Genomic DNA, 21,563 nt, shown 5'->3' on the forward strand with positions numbered 1-21,563 from the left:
AACCATAGTATATCCTTTAGTGTGTTTAGCAGGTTTTGAAGCCACTTCAGCTGTAGCCGTGATGAGTGTCAGCCAGCATCCTCAGGTTACAGAGGTCAAGCGGGGACTCTTGGGTGTTTTTTCAGTGTAGCGGTACACCTCATGAATATCACTGGGAGGAAGGGAAGAAGCGATGTGGACTTTTTATCTGTCTGTGTCACTCCTGAAAATATCATCTGCATCCTGGGGCTTTCTTGGCAAGATTCAAGAACAAATGAGTAGACGTCTCGGGGAGATGAACCCTTAATCCTAAACTTGCACCAACATGTACAACAACAACAACAAAAAGAAATAAAAAGAAGAGCTGCTATGCGTGACTTTTTTATATTTCCAAGTGTGTTTGTTTTTTCTAGCATTTGTCTGTAGGAGAAAGTAAATAAAGGGACAGACTGGTGGTGGTCTCAATTATCTCATGTTTACCGGTATGGTCTCACATATATACACACACACCCACTCACAAGGAGAAAAGAAACAGAGAAATTGATGACACCTGTTTGTTACAGTTAGCCAGGGGTGACAAGGTTAAATGTGTGTGTGTGTCATGGCTGGCACGACTGGTGTGTGTGGTCCGGCAGCCCAACTATAGCAGGCAGCAGGTGGCCGCTAGTTGGCCATACAGAGCTGCTCAAAGCGACCGGTTACCTGGAGCACAGCGCGTGGTTTTCCTGTATGCGGAGAGTTCAGCAGTGGATGTGGTGACTTAAAGGGGAAATGAAGGGAAATTGCTTTCAAAAAACTAATATCCCCTCTTCATCATTTCCCAGACGTTTTCTCCTCTCCCGGTGCATTAAATACAATTAAACTAACTACCATATTTCTCTAAAATTGCTTTCAAAATAACGCGATATGAGCGTTTTCTCCTCTCTGTCACTTCGGAGAGGAGAGGGGACGCGCCGTGCCCGCGTAATTATTCGCTGTATTTTCAGCGTGGCACGAGCTGAGGATTGGAAGGGGGCGTGCGCTTGATAAACAGGGCGTGGATTTGGCAGTCACACGGAAAGGATCGCTGAGGGTTTCCTACACAGCCGCTGCCAGGGAGCCGCAGGGGCGCACAGAAGGCACGGAGAGCTGTGCGGCAGATTCAACCTGCTGAATCTGCGTTTTCATTTTGTGGATTTTTGCTCCAGTTGTTAAAGAAACTTTGTTTTGTTTGTTTGTTTTGTTTTGATGACTGCAGGATTCAGGGACAGTCACGGGGGGCGAGAGGGATAATAAGGAACATGTGGAGCTTTTGGATGTGCGGTGGACAAGTTTTGCGTCACTTGGACATGTGGCACAAAACAGGCGCTTTTTAAGCTGCTGTCACTTTGACTTTAGTATCCAACCCCCCTGATATGGCATGTTTCCTGCGTCGTGTCCCCGTGCTCAGGATTGCGACCCATGGGATGTAGTAAATGGAGAGCTGCGTTCAACTTTGGACACCTGAAGGTGCACTCCAAGCTGCCTGTCTTCTTTACCATGATTATTCTCTTCATTTACCTCTTTTACTGCCTCAACGGTTACTGCGAATCCCTGCCCAGACCCGTGTATGACCAGCGAAGTAATCTCCAAACCAAAATTATCTTTAAAGATGGACAAGAAACGGAGCAGCTCGGCGCGTATAACGCGTCTCCGGTCTCGTTTGTCCGCGAACAGCTGTCGGACTTGACGAACAGTGATCCCCCGTCCAACAATATTTCTATAGCCAATAATTTTGGCAGCAAAAAATTCCCTCAGGCCATCATCATCGGGGTGAAGAAAGGTGGCACTCGGGCTCTCCTGGAGTTTTTGCGCATCCATCCAGACGTGCGAGCCGTGGGCGCTGAGCCGCACTTCTTCGATCGCTTCTACGAGAAGGGACTGGAATGGTACAGGTAAAGGCGTGTTTACTTTGTTTTCCTTTTTATTTTATTTTTTTTATTGAAGGACTTATGAAATCTTTCATAAAAATCACGAGTTTCGTTCCAGCAGTCCTCAAACAGCAAAATGGGCAAACGGATACTGACCTTAAAAGACTCAAGAAGTCTTTCTGTTTGTGGTGACTTCAAACTTCCGGAATCTAAGTTTAAAAACACGCTTTCTCTTTCTTTACGTAAATGTGAATACCCCATTTATCCTTCGTTGATAATGTTGGTTCACGGACACATTTTCCCCCACGAATTCGCATTTTAAAAACGCAAACATGTATTTTATGAAATATTCAGCTTCATAAAAGACATTTAAATACGACAGTGGTGTATTCATAACAGGTCATGTGCGGGATTTAAAAATCGAGCCCCTCTGTACGGGCCTGTACTATCAGTGCTCCCCTCCGGATTATATTGGATTGCTCTGCCATGGAAACTTGAACCAGATATGGCTTTTATCTTCAGTAGCTGCGGTTTTAATGTAGCTTGTCAGAGCAGTTTGATGTGGCAGACGCCTGATTAGGCAGATGTTAAATCAAAAGAAGAAGAAGCGGGAAAAAAATTGTTCCTTTGGAATCTGTTTTGCCTTCAATCAGCAAAGAAATAAACATCAATAACTGGTTCAGTGGGAGGATTTTAAATTTTATGTATGTATGTTCAGGCTGAGGCCACATTTGAAATAAAGGTGATATATCCCAAGAGGACTCACATACTGAAAATATGTGTTTGTGTCTCTTCCTTGTTGCACTAAATATTGAAATAGAACTGCCTGGCACATGATGTAACAATAACACAACAAATTCAACACACTCCCTCCTTATTAGTGCAAATAAAGTCTCTTTTAGTCCAGGCTGTAGTGAAAGAGGAGAGCTGAGCTCTTCTAACCCCTTTCCTCACCTTTTCTCTCTTCATTAATATCTCTCAGCACCAATAAGATGCTCTGCTGATAGCTTGCAAGGATGGCAGCGTATTCAGTCCCCTGCCAATAAATTGCTGTTTATTGAGCTGACACACCACCTGGCTAAGTGTCCATGCTGGTCCCCTGAGAGCCTCCGTCACTATCAGCCCCTGATCACACAGAGAGAGGGTGGGTTATTGTGGATGCTGGTGGTGTCGTTGATCTGATGGTGGCCCAGATTTTAAAGGACATATATCTTTCGGTACAAGTTGCTCTTTCTACTGAATCAATGAAGCAGTTTTTTTTTAATGATAGCACGCTCCAGAGAAAAACGTTAACATTTATCTTTTTTACTGTCTTTTAACAACATAGATGGACATTACAGATCACCTCAAATTTGCAGAAGGCAGAAAAAATCAAGAGTTAGTGTGCGGAGGAGGAAAGATGAGAGCCATTACAGAGGATCGGCAGAGTAAATGACAGTTTGATGAAGAGATGTGGAAAGGGTAGAGGTGAATGTGGAGGGGTGGCAGGTGTCGTCAATACAGGTAATCAGCTGTTCGCTGGAAGGGTGCAGTAACTGCTGAGTGACATCAGAGATCAAAGTATGCATGCACAAGTGTAGGCTGGCGTTTTTACCACTTAACAGTGGTACTGAAGGTGGAAGAGGCTGGGGATTTCCTGCTAAATGCACGGTGCATGCATGATAACAAAGAGAAAGATGAACGATGGGGGAAGTTTTGTATGTGGGAAATGCTTCTCGGGGCAGTTTCAGTTTAAGATGTGAAGATAGGTTTATCATCAGTGATGCTGAACTTTGGGACAATTAAAGCACAGCACAGAAGTGGACTAGTTCAATCCCATAAAACCTTTAATTAGACAATAAAAATTCCAGCGCACACCAGAGTAAGGGACACTTTTATCGGCAGAGTGCAATAAAAATCTAGAAGTGAGTGAGCTGCGCTTTTATTGCAGTTTTATCTAAACAGATTTGCTCTCCATGCCAACAGGTGTGTCAGGTGCTGGTCCCAGCACCTGACACCCAAAAATCAAAATTAAAATTAAATTAAAATTCACCCAAAAATTTTTAAAAAAGCACGTTAAATGGTTAGGTGGCAAAAGGTGGTATCTGTAAATTTAAATACCAGCTGTGATCCTATCTTACAAATCTAGATCACGAACGGAGAACAGATAAAGAGAGAGCTGACAGAGTAATAAGTATGTCTGAGAATCACAAACACAGACAGGGGATCACTGTGAACAGAGTCAGCAATAGATGGGTAATACAAAAAATGCAAAATTAACTGTTAAAGAAACAAACTGGAATTTTTAGCTCATTAACAGTGGAACACTGTTTCTGTTATTTTCAGTTAATATGTATATTTACTTAGTAATCAATTATTTAATCATCTTATTTTTCCTGGAATCCAAAAGTTGGGCTTGAAATTAATTGTTTTATTCACCCGTCCTCCGTAACCTCTAAATTATAATTAAATGCAGATTTCAGTTCAGTTTTTTCTATTTATTTTAAATCAATCAATTAATTGCTAAAGTGATAAAGATACACAGTAACCTTGATGAAAACCTCAAGCTTGCATTTTGATTTAAAGGTGAAGGTGAAACCTTTTTTGTTTGTTTTTTAATATCTTTTCCCTCTCAGATGTTACCAAAGCCATGAGATAAGTGAGGTGCAAAACTAGACTAATCAGGTGGATTAGTGCTGCCGTTACAGCTATGCTGTGTTTGCTGACTATCTTTTAAAAAACTTCTTTCTTTAGTGTTACTGGCTGCAGTCTGTTTGCTAAGAACCTATTTTTAAATGCACATTGCTGCGTAAGAGATGTAAAAAAAAAAAGAAAGAAAGAAAAGAAAATGTAAATGTCACGATTTGTAAGCCATTTGCCGGTGTCAGTGATGACAAAGCAAGACCTAACAGGATTAAATGTGGAGAGATCAGTGACCTTTACATGTTCTTTATACTTTCTGTTGATAGGAAAGTGACCTTACCCCTGTTCTTTTTAACACAGATGTGATGTAAAACATCTGTGTTTTTTGTCTCTCTTTTCTTTTCTCCTTTGAAGATATAATGAAATGTGTGTTTTTGCTCCATCCTAATCCGCTGACAGCTCTTGTCAACACTGCGCGAATTGGACCGGTGTAATGACAGGTCAGGCATTAACGTGGACAGCTCAGGGACATATGAAGGGGCTGAGATGAATTAGGCTCCTAGCTGCAGTTAAACAAGGCCTTATCGAGCATTAGTCAACACCCCTCCCATCCAGCCACCGCCTCGCCACGTAGCACTCATCCTTGATGAGAACTGCAGTCATCCTACACCTGTGTGCAACAGGGGACACTTATTGTGCCCAAGGGCTATGTAGTCCTCTGGCTTACAGACAAGCACTGACTTATGTATCTACTTTTTTATTTTATGTGAGACAGATAGATGATCAAAGGAAGTGGAAGTAGTCCAGTGACTCCAAACAAGGCTTAGATCATACATTACTTAAAACTGGAGGGAGTACATGTTATACCATAGAGTTACTCAAGCATTGGGGGGGAGGGTGGGTGAAAAAGATTGTGATTTAAACACATTGTGGAAATAATAAATAAGTAGAATCACATATAATAAATGCTACATAATGCATCAGAACTTTGTGGGATTAATGCCTCTGAATAAAGGATGATTGGTAATGCTAAGCTAAGTAGCTAAAAGTAATATTAGTAAAATTAATATTAGGTTGAAAAATTATTTTTAATTTATTTACACAACATCACACAAAGTTGGATACAGGTTAGCTAAGTAGCAAAAAGGCTAGATAACTAATGGATAAATTATTGTAACTATTATATCCAGGTAAAAAATAAATAAATAGTTAAAATGATAAAATACAAGAAAAAAATAATACATAACATCTGATACAAGTTTATTGGTACTAGAAATAAGTAAATAACTGAAATAAGTAAATATACAATATCTAAAATTTTTGGATAAACAGATGGAATGACTAACGCATCTAAAGGTTTTTGCTAATGGTTGAAAAAGTGAGCCTAAGTCAAGCTAACAAAATAAATAGCTAAACCTTCTGCCAGTCCAGGTGGTAGTAGTGCAAAAAAAGTATTGTCAAATGATTTTATTTTATATTTTAAGGATATATCTCCCCAAATGTAAAAACTATTAAAAACTATGTTATGCAGAAGTACTGAGATCAATTAGCTTCTTTAGTTTTTTTGTGCAACTACACGCAACTTTATCATAGACATACTAGCCTTCTGAAAATATTATCTACAGCATAGGTACTTTAATAATGTAACCATTTATTGACATCAGCACATTTACCCTGTATGCTACATTATAGTCTGTATAAAAAGTACATTTACTGTAGTATCTGGAGCTTATCTTATTAGCCATTATTAGCTATTTGCTAATTTGCCAACTGGTTTTATAACAGCTGTTAAATTACATTTTAATAAGTAAGGAAACGACTAGAGAAACACCCTTCAGCCATGTTTTGAGCATTGATGTTGTACAGTTTGTCCACCAGAGGGCACTTTTCAAATTCCTTGTTGGCTATTGTGTTTAGAACGCCCTAAACAACAACTAGCTGCTCTTAGCAGAGCTGGACAGAGCATAGCAGTAGTAAATAAATATTTACATATACCAAACTTTGGGAAATCTTTTTATATTTGACGTTTCAAAAGAAATATTAACAGATATATCAGAATATCAAATACTTAAATTGCCAAATATCTGCAATTTATCTGTCTCAAAAATGCCAAATTTGTCGCACTCTTCTAATATTTTCTTTTCCCTCCTTCCTTTGATTTTCCTGCTTTTCTGCCTTTTCCATAATTCCAAATCTAATCTATTTTTGTAATAAAAAAATATGACTAATTAAGTGTAATTACAGCCTAAGTACCTAGTGATTCAAATATATCAATTTGAAACAGAACCGTAGCATATGAAGCCAACAAAATCATCTGAAATTGTGCTGGAAAGTATCACTTAGTATTCTCTGACAGAGCTCTTCATTTCAAAGTGTCTTTGAGCTCAGAGAGCCATGGCCCTGTCTTCAGCTGGTAACCAAGTAAAACACATGGACATCCTTAAAGGAAGCATTTGGCAAATTGTTTCAGAAAAAATGCTTATATGTGGAAAAGCCTTGGCTGTACCATCTACTGGAAACGATTCTGTGGCTTTGTGGTGGGGAATGGGGGTTCAGACAGCCATGGTGTGCAATGAGTGAGTGTGAGCATGTGTGTGAGCTTGGATTCATTCACACTGCTTCAGCTGCATACCTGATCTCCATCCACTTTCTTCTTCTTCTTCTTCTTCTTCTCCCCACCATTTCTTGATGCTATAAATATCTCGCAGATATAAATGTCATTTCCCCATATTGATCACCTAAAATACGTTCTTCCTATCGATTTCCTCCTCTCTGCCTTTATCACGCTGTTGCAGCAGAAATGAATTAACTTCTGAATATTCCATCTTGTTGACAAGAAGCTCGTACTCCCATCCGCGGCTGACATTTATGCCCCACAGTCTGAGTGTTGATGGAGTGGATTTATTGGCTTGTTCAGGTCACTCAAACTGTGTAATGTAAAGCCACTGGACACGCTCTCACTCCTTTTAGAGCCTCGTTCTCTTTATGCCTCCTCACAGTCACTACTTTTCTTTCTCTTTCCTCATCGACTCATTTCGTTTTCTTGTCGTAAAACCAAGGGAGCGTGTTGTATAATTCAGCTGAGGGTTAGATGCGCCACCTAGACAGTAATGTCCAGGTTGTATTTCCTGTTAGGGCACTCTACCAATCACATGGGATTCTCTGGTTGAATTTCTCAGTACTCACATTCTTGGAAGCTGCGTGTTACGGAGTGTTTTTTTAGAGTAAACAAGGATTGGGAGGGAAAGAGACACTTTCAATAAAGAATTCAGAAAAATAGGAAATGCAAAGAAAGAAAGGCAGCTTTCCTTGGAAGACAAGGTTCAGTGCTTTGGATGTTTGAAGCTGTATCACTACAAGAGTAAACAAGTGGGTTCAAACCATTAACATTAGTAGCATCATCCAACATGTCTGTCAGAACTGACACACATGAGATTATTTACCTATATATAGAGAGATGTTATTATCAGAACGAGTACAAAATTCAGCTGGAAAAGCTTAAGCGCTGTAATTAAATGTGACTCAATCAAACTAGACTTGTTCTGGAGGAGGTATGGATTTTTACTTGGTCAAAAAAAGGCCTGATGTAGCCCTGTCATCAGTTTTTTGACAGCTCATCACTGTTCGACCTTTCCCCCCGCCAGCACGCCATTTTCATCCAGTCAAATTTAATAGAAACAGATGACTGGTGAGAGATGAACAATGAAAGGATCACTGGGGAAAGTATGAAACTTACCACATTTCAATCACAGTTACAGAAAGAGAAAGTTTGTGTTGTTCATCGCTCAGACTGGTTTTTAATTCTTCTGTTTGGGGTTTTAATTCCAAACTGCTGTGCTGAGTATGGGCATTTTTAGTAAGACTCAAAGAAGAGGGGGCGTCGCTCTTGTTCTTCAGTCGCAGACTCATTGAAATCAGCCTCTGCTCGTTAAACAGACAGAGCAGACGAGGCAGCAGGAGACCTGCGAGATCAGGATGACTGATGAGCTGCCACAGACGACAAAATAATAATCCTATTTCTACCTCCTTCACCTTCTTTTCATCACATCATTTGCCTTCATTTCCACCAAACCTCTTGCTTTATTTTTTTCCCCCCTTTACACTATTATTAGTCTTTTTATATTAAATGAGCGTGCATGAGGAAAGATTGGGGGAGGGGGGGTTTAAAAATAGTGCAAGATCTGCAGACGTAGCTTACTCATAAATGAAAAAGAGGAAATGAAAGAGGTGTGAGGAGAGAAACAAAACTAACGAGTCAATAACTATATAATAATGGTAACACTCTTCATATTGTGCATATGAATACACACACACACACACACACACACACATATATATATATACTTATAAATTTGATGTTGACTTTTACTTTTAAAAGGTTTTTACGTTACATTTTTTAAAAATATACATGTTACAGTAACAATACAGCACACATTTTTATTTATTTCACTTAAATAAGCACCTATTATACTTATATGCTCCACTCACTCATAGGCCAGCAGCTACCCACTGCACTCATGGTGTCACAGCTTTGCTAATCTAACGTGAACGTTGATGACCGCTACACGAACAAAAGGAGGGTAAACATACAAGACAAACAGCTTATTATTGCTTATTTGAGACCTTTATTTGATCATGTCGACCACACCTCTGGCCATTATCAGAAACCTACTGTTTTTTAACAACCCCAATTTACATTGGTGGACATTACTTTAAATATACCAGAGGTAGTCATAGGCTCATTTTGATCTGTAGCTCTTTGCCATATTTACTCATATTTGAGGAACTATGGTAAGCAAATTTGAAGCTGTGTACAGTTCTGGGATATAAGTACCGTTTTATATCCCTTTAAAATGAATATTTTTAACTCCAGTACATCGCCCATGTTAATGATGCAACATTGATATTCATTTAACCGTGATTAATAAATCTTTTTTTTTTTCAATTTAACATTATGTTAAAAATTCGGTACTTTTTCTAACCACAAACTGGTGAATTATGTCTTCAACTTAATTTAATGTTTATATATTCATATTTGTTATTATATTTTTAATTTTATATATTTTCAATTATATATTTTTTTGTATTTATTTTAATTAATTTTCATTATTTTAATAATTATTTTTTAATAATTTTTTTATTTTATACGCTTACGTTTAACAACCCTAATGTATAGTAATAGTTAGTAAAACAGTTTGAATTCCAAAATGTTCAAAATGCTTGTTGTAAAAGACAACAGAAAATTATTTAAATGTCTTTATATTCTTTTATACATTCGCCATCTTCTGGGGATTTTTAGTCAGCTCCACAATCTATAAAAGCTCAGACATTTAAATCTCCTTTTAATTCTGCTTCCTCTACGATGTTTCCTGCTTTTCATTCATAGTTAATATTAATCCACAAATCCACACCAAATTTGCCACAAATGCTCTCACTGGAGAGGCAGGTAATTATTGACGGTTTGTGTATTTGTGTGTGGCTGCTGACCTCTCATTGGTGTCCATCTCTGTTTAATGTCTGACTGCCTGACGGGCTTGGGGGTGGGTGGGTCGTGAGAACCTGCAGCCACAGAAAAACACACTTTTCTTTGTCTGCTACAAAAGCTTCCTAGAAAACTCCCCTAAACTGGAACTAACCAACTTAGAATAACTGGTTGATTGTTAGTGATGTCTGTGTGGGTTTTGAGAGGAAATTAGGTTAATTATGCCTGAAACTCTGGCAGAGCGAGCTACAGCTGAATTTGAGGACAAGCAAAACATCAAACAAGACGGGTGATGGGTGGAAATCTGGAAACCAACACCAGCTCCTGCTTCATGTTCATCCAAAAGCTTTCTGTGTCCTGAATGTTTGATGTCTGGACAAATGTAGCCAAAGCTTGCAAAGAGCCTGATAGATGCTACTAATGGCAGAACGCTGCAAGGATGGTTTCCAGTTGTAAAAGCCCAGTCTCTGCCAGCAGTGATTTCCGTTTTTCAGCTTAAGACAGTGCTAACAATGAGCTGAGAAACCACAGGGATGAAGGCTGCAACTGCTCGGAAGTGGGTTTCCACGATCGTACAGTATCGAGTGTTCTTATTGGTCGGGACCTGGGGAGTTGCCAGGCAAGCAAAAGTCCATATTGAGTCAATTATAGCGTTGCTGAGGTGTGTTTGTCCCACATGTGTATGTACTCATTTAGAGGAGCTGTTTAATTAGTGGAAGCGTGTGTTCACTGGTGCTAGTGCACGGTCAAAGGGAAGGGTAAACATTACAGCATGTACCTCTTTGCACATGTTTAATATTTAACTGGACTAACTGGGCCGAGGGCAAACTAACAGCAAGTCAAAAGGCAATAAACAGCAATTTATCTGTTTGCTATAATGGGTCATATTTGTGGTATAAAATTATAATTACTGTTATTATAGATTTGTCAAGCTGTAAAAATGATATACATTTTGCCGTATGGTTTTAATGTGAACAAAGTGACTAGAAATGCTCATATTCATTATTATGTCCAAAACAGGCTCATACATGAACTGTAGACGTGCACTGTTTGATTGAATTATTGTCATTCAGTCAATAGGCCAAACAGTGCACATCAGTCAAGAGCAAATAATAATATAAATATATATACGTAGTATAGATAACATAGTAATAACATAATTATAACTGCTTTTTTTGGTTGTTTTATTTTGTAATTTGTGGTCTTTTTTGTACATTAGTGATTTCTACTTCCTGTCTTTGACTTCCCTATATTGTGATTTTTTTGTCCCACCTTCAGTTGCATTAGTATCACCTGTGTTTAATGTACCACACCTGTTCCCGCCTCCCACTTGTTCGCTCATCTGGTTCTCATTACACCCAAATTTTCCAGCAGTTTCTTTTTTTCCCCTCTTGTAGCGCTCTTCTTTTGTTTTTTTCTCATGTTTCTACACAATTTGGTTCGCTCTTGCTCTTGAGTCGTGTGTTTGTGTCCTCTTCCTCTGGATATTCTTTGATAAAGTAGCAAACATTCTCATATGACTAAGTGGTGTTAGGGCAGTTCATTGAGTATTTGCTTAATCCAAAGAAACTTCTCTCATGCTCACATGCATTCCCAAGTGTTGACATCTTAATGCCAGCCTAATTATACAACCGCAGCGTCCTGTGATGTCGGTGAGATCGTGACATTGTGACATCACCGGGGTTACATTCGAGAAGGGAGGAAATGGAAGAGTCCCTCGCTTTCTCCACCCACTCTATCTGGCCGTATTCATCCTGCATTCGGGAGATGGGGAAAGGCAGGGCGGGGCCCCTTAAAGGCCCCCCGGCTAGCTGCTCGGAGATAAAGCCCCACAAGCGGGCCGCTGTGGGCCCCGGCAGGACCACAACAGTAGATTTTCCCACTTGATAAGTCAAGCAGGGTGGGAGCAATCAGGGGAAGTGACATGCACGTGCAAACACACACACAGTTATTTAAACTCACTTGTACGGGCACAAAAAAGTAGACTCACACGCCCAGACACTCATGAGGGTTTCCATACTTTAGTGCTTTCTGTCATTACGGGCTGTTCTGTTATCAGTAAGATCTTATCACCACATCCTTTCTTCCTGATCTTCATTCTGTCTTCTTTAAGAGATTTACAAGTGTAGTATTTTCCAAAATGTTAAGCTACTCCCCCAAAAATATAATGTGTTATAAAAAGGCAGAAGTTCAATGTAAAACACATTCATTCAGTGCTGTCGGTTTCCACCGAATGCTACAGCTTAGTGGTTTTATTGAAATTCACACATACGTTTGACAACAAAAGCATGCCGAGCTTCCTCTTTCATTATCTGCTCTGATCTTTTTTCAGGGGAAACTCTGACTGCTCCTCGCTCGCTCGCTCACTCACCGCTCTCGGGCCTTGAGATGTGTCTATTAACTGTTACGCCTCTATTTTTCCCCTCAGCTAGACGCATTCTTCAGCTCTTTCCTACCGACCTACCCCAGTGATGCAAACCTCCTCGGTAAAAATACTCATCGCCACCCTGGTGCGTCAGCCAGACAGCAACCTTCAGAGCGTGTAATAGTCTGCCACACACACGCAAAAACACACACGTACACAACTGAAGGGAGCGTAACATGATCTGTGACGGATTTATGTCACACAGATATTGTGTAAGACTCTTGTGCCAACCTATAACGTAGCACAGATGTCCAAGAAGCATTAAAAACACTGAATACGCGTCCAGTAAGCAGCCAGTAAGCAGGCATAAATTCTTATAGGTCCTAACAGAGACAGTAACTTCAGCTAGGTTTGCATTGTAAGTGCTTTTTGACCACTTCTTACCAATACTTCATACTAAAGCTATTTTAACTTAGAAGCTCATTGTCTGATTACGGTCAGCCCGTCAATTAATTTTTAATGCTAGGAATTCTTACATACTGCTGGGAAGTATTAACAAAATGTAATATAAAATTAAATATCACTGCCTGGAATATTTTAAAGGTCTTACATTTTTAATGAACGCTGCGTAAACCCTGTAGGGTGTCGTTCTTTGAATTAAAAAAAGGCTCTTGAATTGCATTTAGACACACAAGAATCCCACATTCAGTTTCCTTTTGTTATTATTATTATTGATCAAATCTATTTTTGGCAGCCAAAGAAGTAAAGGAGAAGATGTGCAAGATTTCTTGTATTTATACAAGGCATTGGGTACATTTAAATAAAGATAAGCAGCCAAAAACATCATCCAACTAACGCAATGGCCCAACTCCAACAGACACAAAGTGAAGCACTACTTTAGCTCCCCTTTTATTGAGTTGCTTACAGTCCCTGCTGACTTCTAATCAGCCCACAGAAACTTCTCAGCCCTGTATTTGCCGACAGTAATGACAACCCTCTCCCTCCACGCAGCAGCTTTTACAGATCTTTGAACACACGCAGGCTAACTGTATCCGTCTTCAGACGTCCCTCTGTAGTGGTTTGAGGATGTCAGTGTGTTTTAAAATCCCTTCACACATGTCAAATGCATTCATAACATTCTCACTTTGAAGGATACAGTAGAGGCCGAGGGGAAGCTTTGAAGTTGTTAAAAAAAAGGGGGGATCAGGAGTGGAAGAAAGGAGGTGAGGCGAGAAAAAATGTCGGAGATAGAGGAAGGAAACGCAACACATACGAGAGAGTCCGCTCGTGATGACATGTTGCATTACATGATCTCCGTGATCCCCGGTGGTCTCGCTACGTGAAACGCAACCATCTGCCCCTGACCTTCGGGGTGGAAGAGTCCATTTCCGTGCAGCGCAGGCTGGTGGGGATTAAGAGGGTCCGGGGATCTGGCCTCAGGCCCGGCAGAGCCTGTATGGATCACAGCTTTCAGAGCTCCGAACTCTGGGACCAGAGGGAAACTTCCTAAACCAGAAACACTTCCCTCATCTCCGCCATGCGCACACACATCCAACACGCGCACACAAACTAAGAACTTCATTGCTCCCAGATGTGGGTCCATCCTGTGGAGGGCATGTTCAGATGGTTACAGTGTGCACATGTGTGCGCTGTGTTTATATATGTGTGTGTAAGGAGAAGGCAGACAGAGCAAGATGGGTTGTGCACAAACAGAAATGGAAATGGCCGGGGAATGTGCTTACCACTGGAAAAGTGATAATAGGCATTCACAGTACCTTACCTTACCAAACCGCTTTTTTAAAAACAAATATGGCGTTCAGGTTGCAAAAAGTGGTAGGAATGTGCATAATCTTTGCTGGGTATTAGAAAGAAAATAGATATATCAATTTAATCTACGATTTAGTACATGGGATATTTTCCTTTTGCTTTTATAAAAGAAGATCAAACTCTGTAGTGTTAGCTACGAGAAGTCCCGCCTTATATTCCGTAATGATCAAACTGTAGAAAAACTTTATCCTCCATTCATCAAAATCCAAAATTATTCATTTTGTTCTGATTAATCAGGGTGGCTGAAAAATACTTTTTCAGATAATCTGTTTGTCAAGTAGCCCCTGCTTTTCTCTTGCCTTTGAGGACAGCACAAACTACTAAACTGATGTGTGCTCATTTTCTGTTGATAAATAAAAGCCCACAAGTTTGCAGCCATTTAAACAGTCTTTAATAAACCTCAGCCCACCCACACAGACCACAAGCTAAATGTGTGTGTGTGTGTGTGCGAAAGAGAGAGTGTGTGTGCCTGGATGCATTTGTATGCACAGATAAACGCACATCAGCATACTATCGGACCAAACCGCATTCCTGCTCCAGATGCTGATGGGAGAGGTGTGATGAAAACAAACATCAGGTTGCTAGGTCGCCCTAAACTCTCTCTGGCACCATTTCACACACACACACACACACCAGTTGTGATCAGATAAAAAGAACAAACATTTTGATTTTCTTCTCATCTTCATGAGATAATGGGAGATTAGATGAGATGCCCCTGTTTTTTTGCTTTCTCGCTGCTGCTTTTCTTCTCTCCATCTGTGGCTCTCGCCATTTGTTTTTTAGACTCACAATCGCTGATCTTCTTCTTCTTCTTCCTCTTCTTCTCTCAGCTGTAATCCACCCTTACCGGCAGCCCCTTTCCTCCCCCCACCCTGTGTTCCATCACTGTGTGGCCTAAAAATGTAAACACGACGTCAATAGAAGCCCCTCTGTGCCTCAAACAGGTTACTGTGGCGTTCATTAGCCTGACTGAAATGAAACATCCATTTAGTGCCGCAGCACACTCACGAAATAGTTCAAACATGCTGGAAACTCAGAAAAATACAATTAAAAAAAGAGGGGGAGGGGGTATCGATGGTGTTAATATCATTTTTTCCAGTGTCAGGCTGATTCCTGTGACAGTAATATTAATTGGGCCAGAAAATATGATAATTAAAGGATGCGACTATTCTTTTTTCTCAGCTGGAAATACTCACTGAATTGATCGCACATGTTTTTCCGATGGGATTTCAGAAATCATATTGGAAAAAGTGGGTGACACAGGTAGGCAAGGATGGATAGGGAGAAGTAAATTTACCAAAACAGCATCGTCTTCTTCCACTTCTTTCGGCTGCTCCCTTTAACGGTCATCTGTGTCCATCTCACTCTATCCCTAACATCCTCTCCTCTTTCACTACAGAGTTCTTCTTCTTTTCCTCCTGCTCTTCAGCTCCACATTCAGCATCCTTCGCCCAGTATATCCACCATCCCTCCTCCTCCAGTCATTTCCTCAGAAGTAATTATTTCTAATCTGTCCCATCCTGGTCTTCTTCAACTTCTGTCTTTCTCTCAGTGCTCCTTTCTCCAAACTATCTCACTACCATGTTGTAAACCTTCCCTGTTGCTCCTGCTGCTATCCTTCTGTCACAAATCACCTGCTTTTTGCTCTGTCCATTGCTTTGTGTGGTTGAGTCCAAGTATTTAAAATGATCCTCCTTCATTACTTGTACTCGTTGGATCGTCACTGTTACACCTGTCTCTCTCTCATTCACATACAGGTATTCTACAAAAACACTCTGAGCTTCTCAATACTTCCCCATCAACACTCTCAAAGCAAACATCACATCTGTAGTGCTCTCTCAGCATCTTCTTAACCTAGCTTCAACAACTTTTTCCCATACTGTCTGTGAGAGTGCAGTTTCCTCTGAAAGGCAGAGCTCTTAAACTTTCCTGGGATGCAAACGAGGTCTTCAGCTTCTTTTTTTCTGGGACTCAGATCCATAAAAACTATATTGCCACTTATATCATGTGGTCACCAGAAATAAACTCGCGACCGACATGCTTAGAAACGTCTGAGCTATAGGTTGTAGCTTACACTACGCCCTAATGGAGAGAGGACTCATGGGAACAGCATCGGGGTTTTTTTCCTTTAGGTATTTGTTGTACATTTCACAATTTTGTTTTGCCTTAGCCCCCATAATCCAAGTCAGACATTTCTTATGAATGCCATAAGTTGTGTATTTGGTGTTACCCTCAGAGTTTCATGCCAGGGGACATGCCGGAGTTGGAGCCGAGTGTGTGTGTTGGATCAGAGAAAGAGGGAGAGAGAGAGAAATGGAGTCTCCATCACCACACACCAGAGCCCCAGTAAGCCCCTCACTTGCAGACCAACCACGAAGACTCCGACCCAACCGCCACCACATGCCTGCTGAGGAGGGAAGGGGGGAAGCATGGAAATTAGCTGAGGGATCTTTCACAGTTGCAACACTGGCATTCTTCTCCACTTGGATTTCTATAACACAAACTGCTGCCTGCGATTTGAATCTCCTTTGCAAACCAGTGCGTTTTGTTGTTTTTTTAGGAGAGGGAAAATTGGCAGAATATTTTTCACAACGGAGGTTATTAGATTCCATTTTGGTGTTACGGTAGCATTTGAATGAAGTAAACGATACGAGACAAATAGGTTTTCCTTTCCCTCCCATTTCCCCCCGATTTATATACAATCTGTTCTGGCAGGTTATGGAGACTCTCAGTCAAACACAGGCTTCGGTCAGGGTTTGTTGAACTTTTTGAGGTATGTCCTCTCAGTCTGAGTCATCTAAGTAGGGGTAAAGATCAAGAGGAAGAGGGCAGCCCTTTTTTTTTTTTAAGCCAAAATGTGCCTAGAATACCTCAAGTACTGATAATAACAAGCAGAGAGCCAAAGGCAATAACAGGATTGGACCAGAAGACATGGTGAGCCCTATTATAGGATACCTTTGGGCTGTATGCAGTCCGCAAGTATAACTGCTGCAGTAGTATAATTGAAATGTAGAAATGCAGTTACACCACCACAGCCCAAATAGTCCATAAATTAAATAACAATCCCAGTTTATCGTTTGGATCTTATTTTTGTTAGTTATTACTTTGCTTGAGTTTGATGGCATGGATTGATCGATAAAATAAAAGGAATCTGTCCAAATCCAGCTCCCAGTAATTTGTGAAAGACTTGCGTCTGTTAGGCATATTGGTGCAAAGGTAATGAACCAAAAAGCCATTTGCACCAACACAAATTATTTTATTTTAGGCCACAAGGTGGTCATATCATGTCAGTTTTAACCCTGTAAATCCTGAAACATTAAATTTAGGCCATAAATTTTACATTTTAAAAAAATGGAGTGTTTTTTGAACATTCTAAAAAAAACTTAAAACAAAAATTAATCAAATATTAATTTCTATATATTAGTTTTAATTTGTATCATATTTGCAACATCTTATGCAATTGATTTAGATTTTTTTTTAAGTCAGAAATTCATGCATCAAATATGAGATACTTGGTGATGGAGGGTTAAAATGTTACTTTAAGCTTCCTGCAAAGACAAATATTAGACATTAAAGTTAGAGGATATAGTAAAGGTTATTTCACCAATGCCCCAAGCCTCATCAGCTGACTGGCCTGGGGTTAAGGTTACTTTTTCATTCGTACCTCATTCTACACAATCTACATTTGCAAAGTCAACTTTCTTTGACTGCGTTCAGGCGTGGTTGAGTTTTCTGTGCCACTGCCTGCTTGGAGGTGAGGTGGGCTCTGGCATGGTTCAGCTGTATTGGCATACACATGTTGTGTGACTGCTGATTGGGCCTAAATTACAACTAAAAATCAGCGTGACACTGCGCATGAGGACAGTGTGTTGCCGTGCCTAGACGCTGCCGAAATAAGTCACAAAGTAAGTCTAATCATAAGTTTTTGTTCTGCTGAAGCATCCTTTTTAAAATAAACTGTCACGTCATAAAGATGTGGCAGCAATGGCGAGCAGGAGGTCAGTCCACTCGGGCGGGGATAATGGAAATAGAGAGCAAAGAGGAGTGGACTGAAATATGGGGAGCAAAAGAGACAAACTGAAGCATACTTCATAATGTACTTCAATGTCAAAGAGTGGGCACGGTGCAGAGTTACTGTGACTTTCATTTTGTTGCCTCTTGACAGTAACTTCTTCATCACATTGCATTTTATTCCAAGTCAGAGAAAAACAAACGCATGCCATTTCTACCCTCGGGTTAAACTGTGAGCCGACGTTTTAAATTTCACAGCGGTGCAAATTACTTTCAAATAATATTTCATATTACATATTTTGACTGGCTTTGACTATAAAGCCTAAATATGCATGAAACCAACAGCAGAGTCATATTGGAGCTTTTGTAGATTATCTAAACCCTTAAAGTGTGTGTTTGTCCAAATAACTTGACTATCTGACCATGTTCTTTCTAAGAGTCTTCCCACATTCCCGAATGTGAGCAATAGACCATTTTCTGGAAAAAAACATTTAGCCATTGCAGAAAAGGCACACGTGTAAATAATAAAAGATTAATGACAGTTGAATTCCATTTAGCAGCTTCAGTTTCGGGGCCCTGGTACCGGCGCGATACTCTTTCTGCTGTCCTGTCTCGGCTTGCTGAGAAAAGCCACAACAGAGCACCGTCAGTAATTAGTAACACCTGTGGTTTCCTAATGTGACAGGTCAAAGTGTCTGCTGTTGAAAAATGCCCACTTGGTGAGTGAATGCAGTGTTTTTGATTAGCAAAGATGGCCAAACTGCAAATATAACATTTTACTCAATCTTTACTCAAAATTAGTAATCTAAACTAAATTTCTGGAGGAACTTCCTCGTGATTGCTGGAAGCTTTTGTAGTTAGCATGCAGCTGTTTTAGTCGACAGCAGCCGGTAGACCGACAGCTGGCAGTGTGTTTGCAATTCAAAGCAAGCAGTATGAGATAATGTCAGTTAGCTAGGTAACAGTTAGCTGCTATACTTTTGATTTCCAGGTGTCAGTGAGAGCAGTGCTGTAAGAAATGCTAGTGGTATTACAGCAGTGTGGCTATTACTTCAGGCCAGCCGGACATTCTCCCATCATCGAGGAACACAGGAGCAAGAGCAGCGGTTATGAGCTTGTTTAGAAGGAGGCCGCGGATGAGATGAGGAAATTACTTTTCTGAGGTTAGCATAGTCTCGCGGTTTTCCTACAGTAGCCGTTCAGTAGCTCCCTCCCACACTAAACTCACATGGTCACTCCATCAGTGCCAGCAGCTAATGCCATGTTTATCTCTCTCTAATCACCGATTTATCCCTCTAATTACAAACCGAAATCAAAAAGCCTCAAAGGCAAGTGAGGCATCGTCGAAGGAATGTGCTGGAAATATTAAGGGAATGTATCATTTCTCTAATATGTACTCTTAATATGTGACTACAGTGTAGTGGGGTTTTGGGGGGGGGGCTTTTCGACTATGTTAAATGGCTTTTTCTCTCTTTCTCTCTTTCATCCAGGAACCTGATGCCTCGTACTCTGGAAGGCCAGATAACCATGGAGAAAACCCCGAGCTACTTCATCACCAAAGAAGCTCCTCGGCGCGTGTTCTCCATGAGCCGCCACACCAGGCTTATCGTGGTGGTTCGGGACCCTGTGACGCGCGCTGTTTCCGATTACACGCAGACTCTGTCCAAATCTCCCGGGCTTCCATCCTTTCAGAACCTGGCTTTTCGTAACGCCACCACAGGCCTCATCGACACGTCTTGGAGCGCCGTACGCATCGGCATCTACGCCAAGCACCTAGAGAACTGGCTGCGCTACTTTCCAATGTCGCGCTTCCTGTTTGTCAGCGGCGAACGCCTTGTAACAGACCCGGCGGGTGAAATGGGTCGGGTCCAGGACTTCCTAGGGCTCAAGCGCGTGGTCACAGATAAGCACTTCTACTTCAACCAGACCAAAGGTTTCCCCTGCCTAAAGAAGCCTGAGGGGAGCAGCAGGCCTCGCTGCCTGGGGAAGTCAAAGGGGAGGCCCCATCCACAGATACCCTCTGAAGTCCTGCTCAGGCTCAGAGACTTCTACAGACCTTTTAATCTTAAATTTTACCAAATGACTGGCCACGACTTTGGCTGGGACCAAATGGCAACTCACCAAAGCTCTTAAAAACTGCCACCACTATTCACCAACAGTTAAACACAGGCAGGGATACTGTGTGTTCTTTGTCGCCAAAGGTTCTACTCTGTATAACTTGCCTTTTGTTTTTCATTTATTAAGGTATGATACCTGAATGCCAATGCACAAAGGAGCCTTCACCTGGCTTTATAACAACCATGCTAACAAAGTTTAGAAAACTTCAATTCTTTGAAGCACTTGAGCAAGCATTTTCGACAAAGTCTTGTGCAAATGGCTTGTTTTGTGCTCATACAGACAAGCAGAAGGCAAACTAAAGCATAATGCCTATTTACTTAAATCAGGATTTCAAGCACTTGACACCCCAAGTTAAGCTGCCATTGCTATCCAAAACACTGACAATGGGAGACGTTCACAAAGTTAAACCAAAAAGAAAAAGAGATTCGATGGGTGAACAAAGCCATGAGAAACCAAACGACAGTAACTGATACGCAATGGTGCAATCACAATAAATGCAAATGGTTTGAGACACAAGTTGATCATTCAGAAATAGTTACACTAAATCAACATAAATAACAGTTCAACTCTGGTTATATACACTTACAAAAAGTCTAAAGTTTGTTTTATGGACTATCATTTCATTTTTTTAAATACAAGATGTAGCAAAGATGATATATAGCTGGTTCTGATGAAAAAAGGTTAGAGAGGGAAACCTGCCATGGTCAACTACAAGCTGTAAATTTGCAGTTATTTATGTCATTAATGCAATGAGTGCATTGTTAAAGACTGGAGAGGAACATTTACAGCCAGTAAACCAGTGACTGTTTTTCCACTTTGTTTGATTAACACTTACCCTGTCACATGGTACAGTACTTACATGTAACTGTGTATTTCTAAAAGTCTAATTTATAAGGTGGCACAGTGTTGTTGAGATGTTTTCTCTGAAACTTTTGTATTTGAAATTCTGCTGGAAATTCTGACTAAATATTTTGTTCTGAAACAAGCATTTGGGTCATTTTTTGCAATTTATTTCTGAGAAGTATTCGCATCAAACTCTTTGTATTCATTCCAGACAGGCCGAGTTTGCTGCTGCCAAGACTACAACATACATCTGCGGGGCAGATGATTTGCTGGTTCCTGGAAAAGATGTACGAGACTCGTGATGACTAGAAAAGAACGCGTAATTAATCGGTGTTGTGTTATTGCAAGAGATGATGTAGGAATGACCCCATTCCTTTACATCATATGAAATTGTAAAGACTATTTGTTTAATATTTCATCCTGAAAG

General features: G+C 40.5%; 1 protein-coding gene across 1 annotated transcript; it reads left to right on the forward strand.

Moving 5' to 3' along the window:
* Positions 1-1,065: 1,065 nt before the first annotated feature.
* si:dkey-121b10.7 (heparan sulfate glucosamine 3-O-sulfotransferase 6) lies at positions 1,066-21,275 on the forward strand. The gene is made up of 2 exons (XM_005932886.3): positions 1,066-1,892; positions 19,666-21,275. The coding sequence occupies exons 1-2, from the start codon at positions 1,420-1,422 to the stop codon at positions 20,306-20,308; spliced, it is 1,116 nt and encodes a 371-aa protein (XP_005932948.1). The 5' UTR covers positions 1,066-1,419; the 3' UTR covers positions 20,309-21,275.
* The last annotated feature ends 288 nt before the right edge of the window (positions 21,276-21,563 follow it).

Source organism: Haplochromis burtoni, unplaced genomic scaffold (assembly GCF_018398535.1).
Source record: "Haplochromis burtoni strain Fernald_Lab_line unplaced genomic scaffold, NCSU_Asbu1 Contig_162, whole genome shotgun sequence".
Taxonomy (NCBI): Eukaryota; Metazoa; Chordata; class Actinopteri; order Cichliformes; family Cichlidae; genus Haplochromis; species Haplochromis burtoni.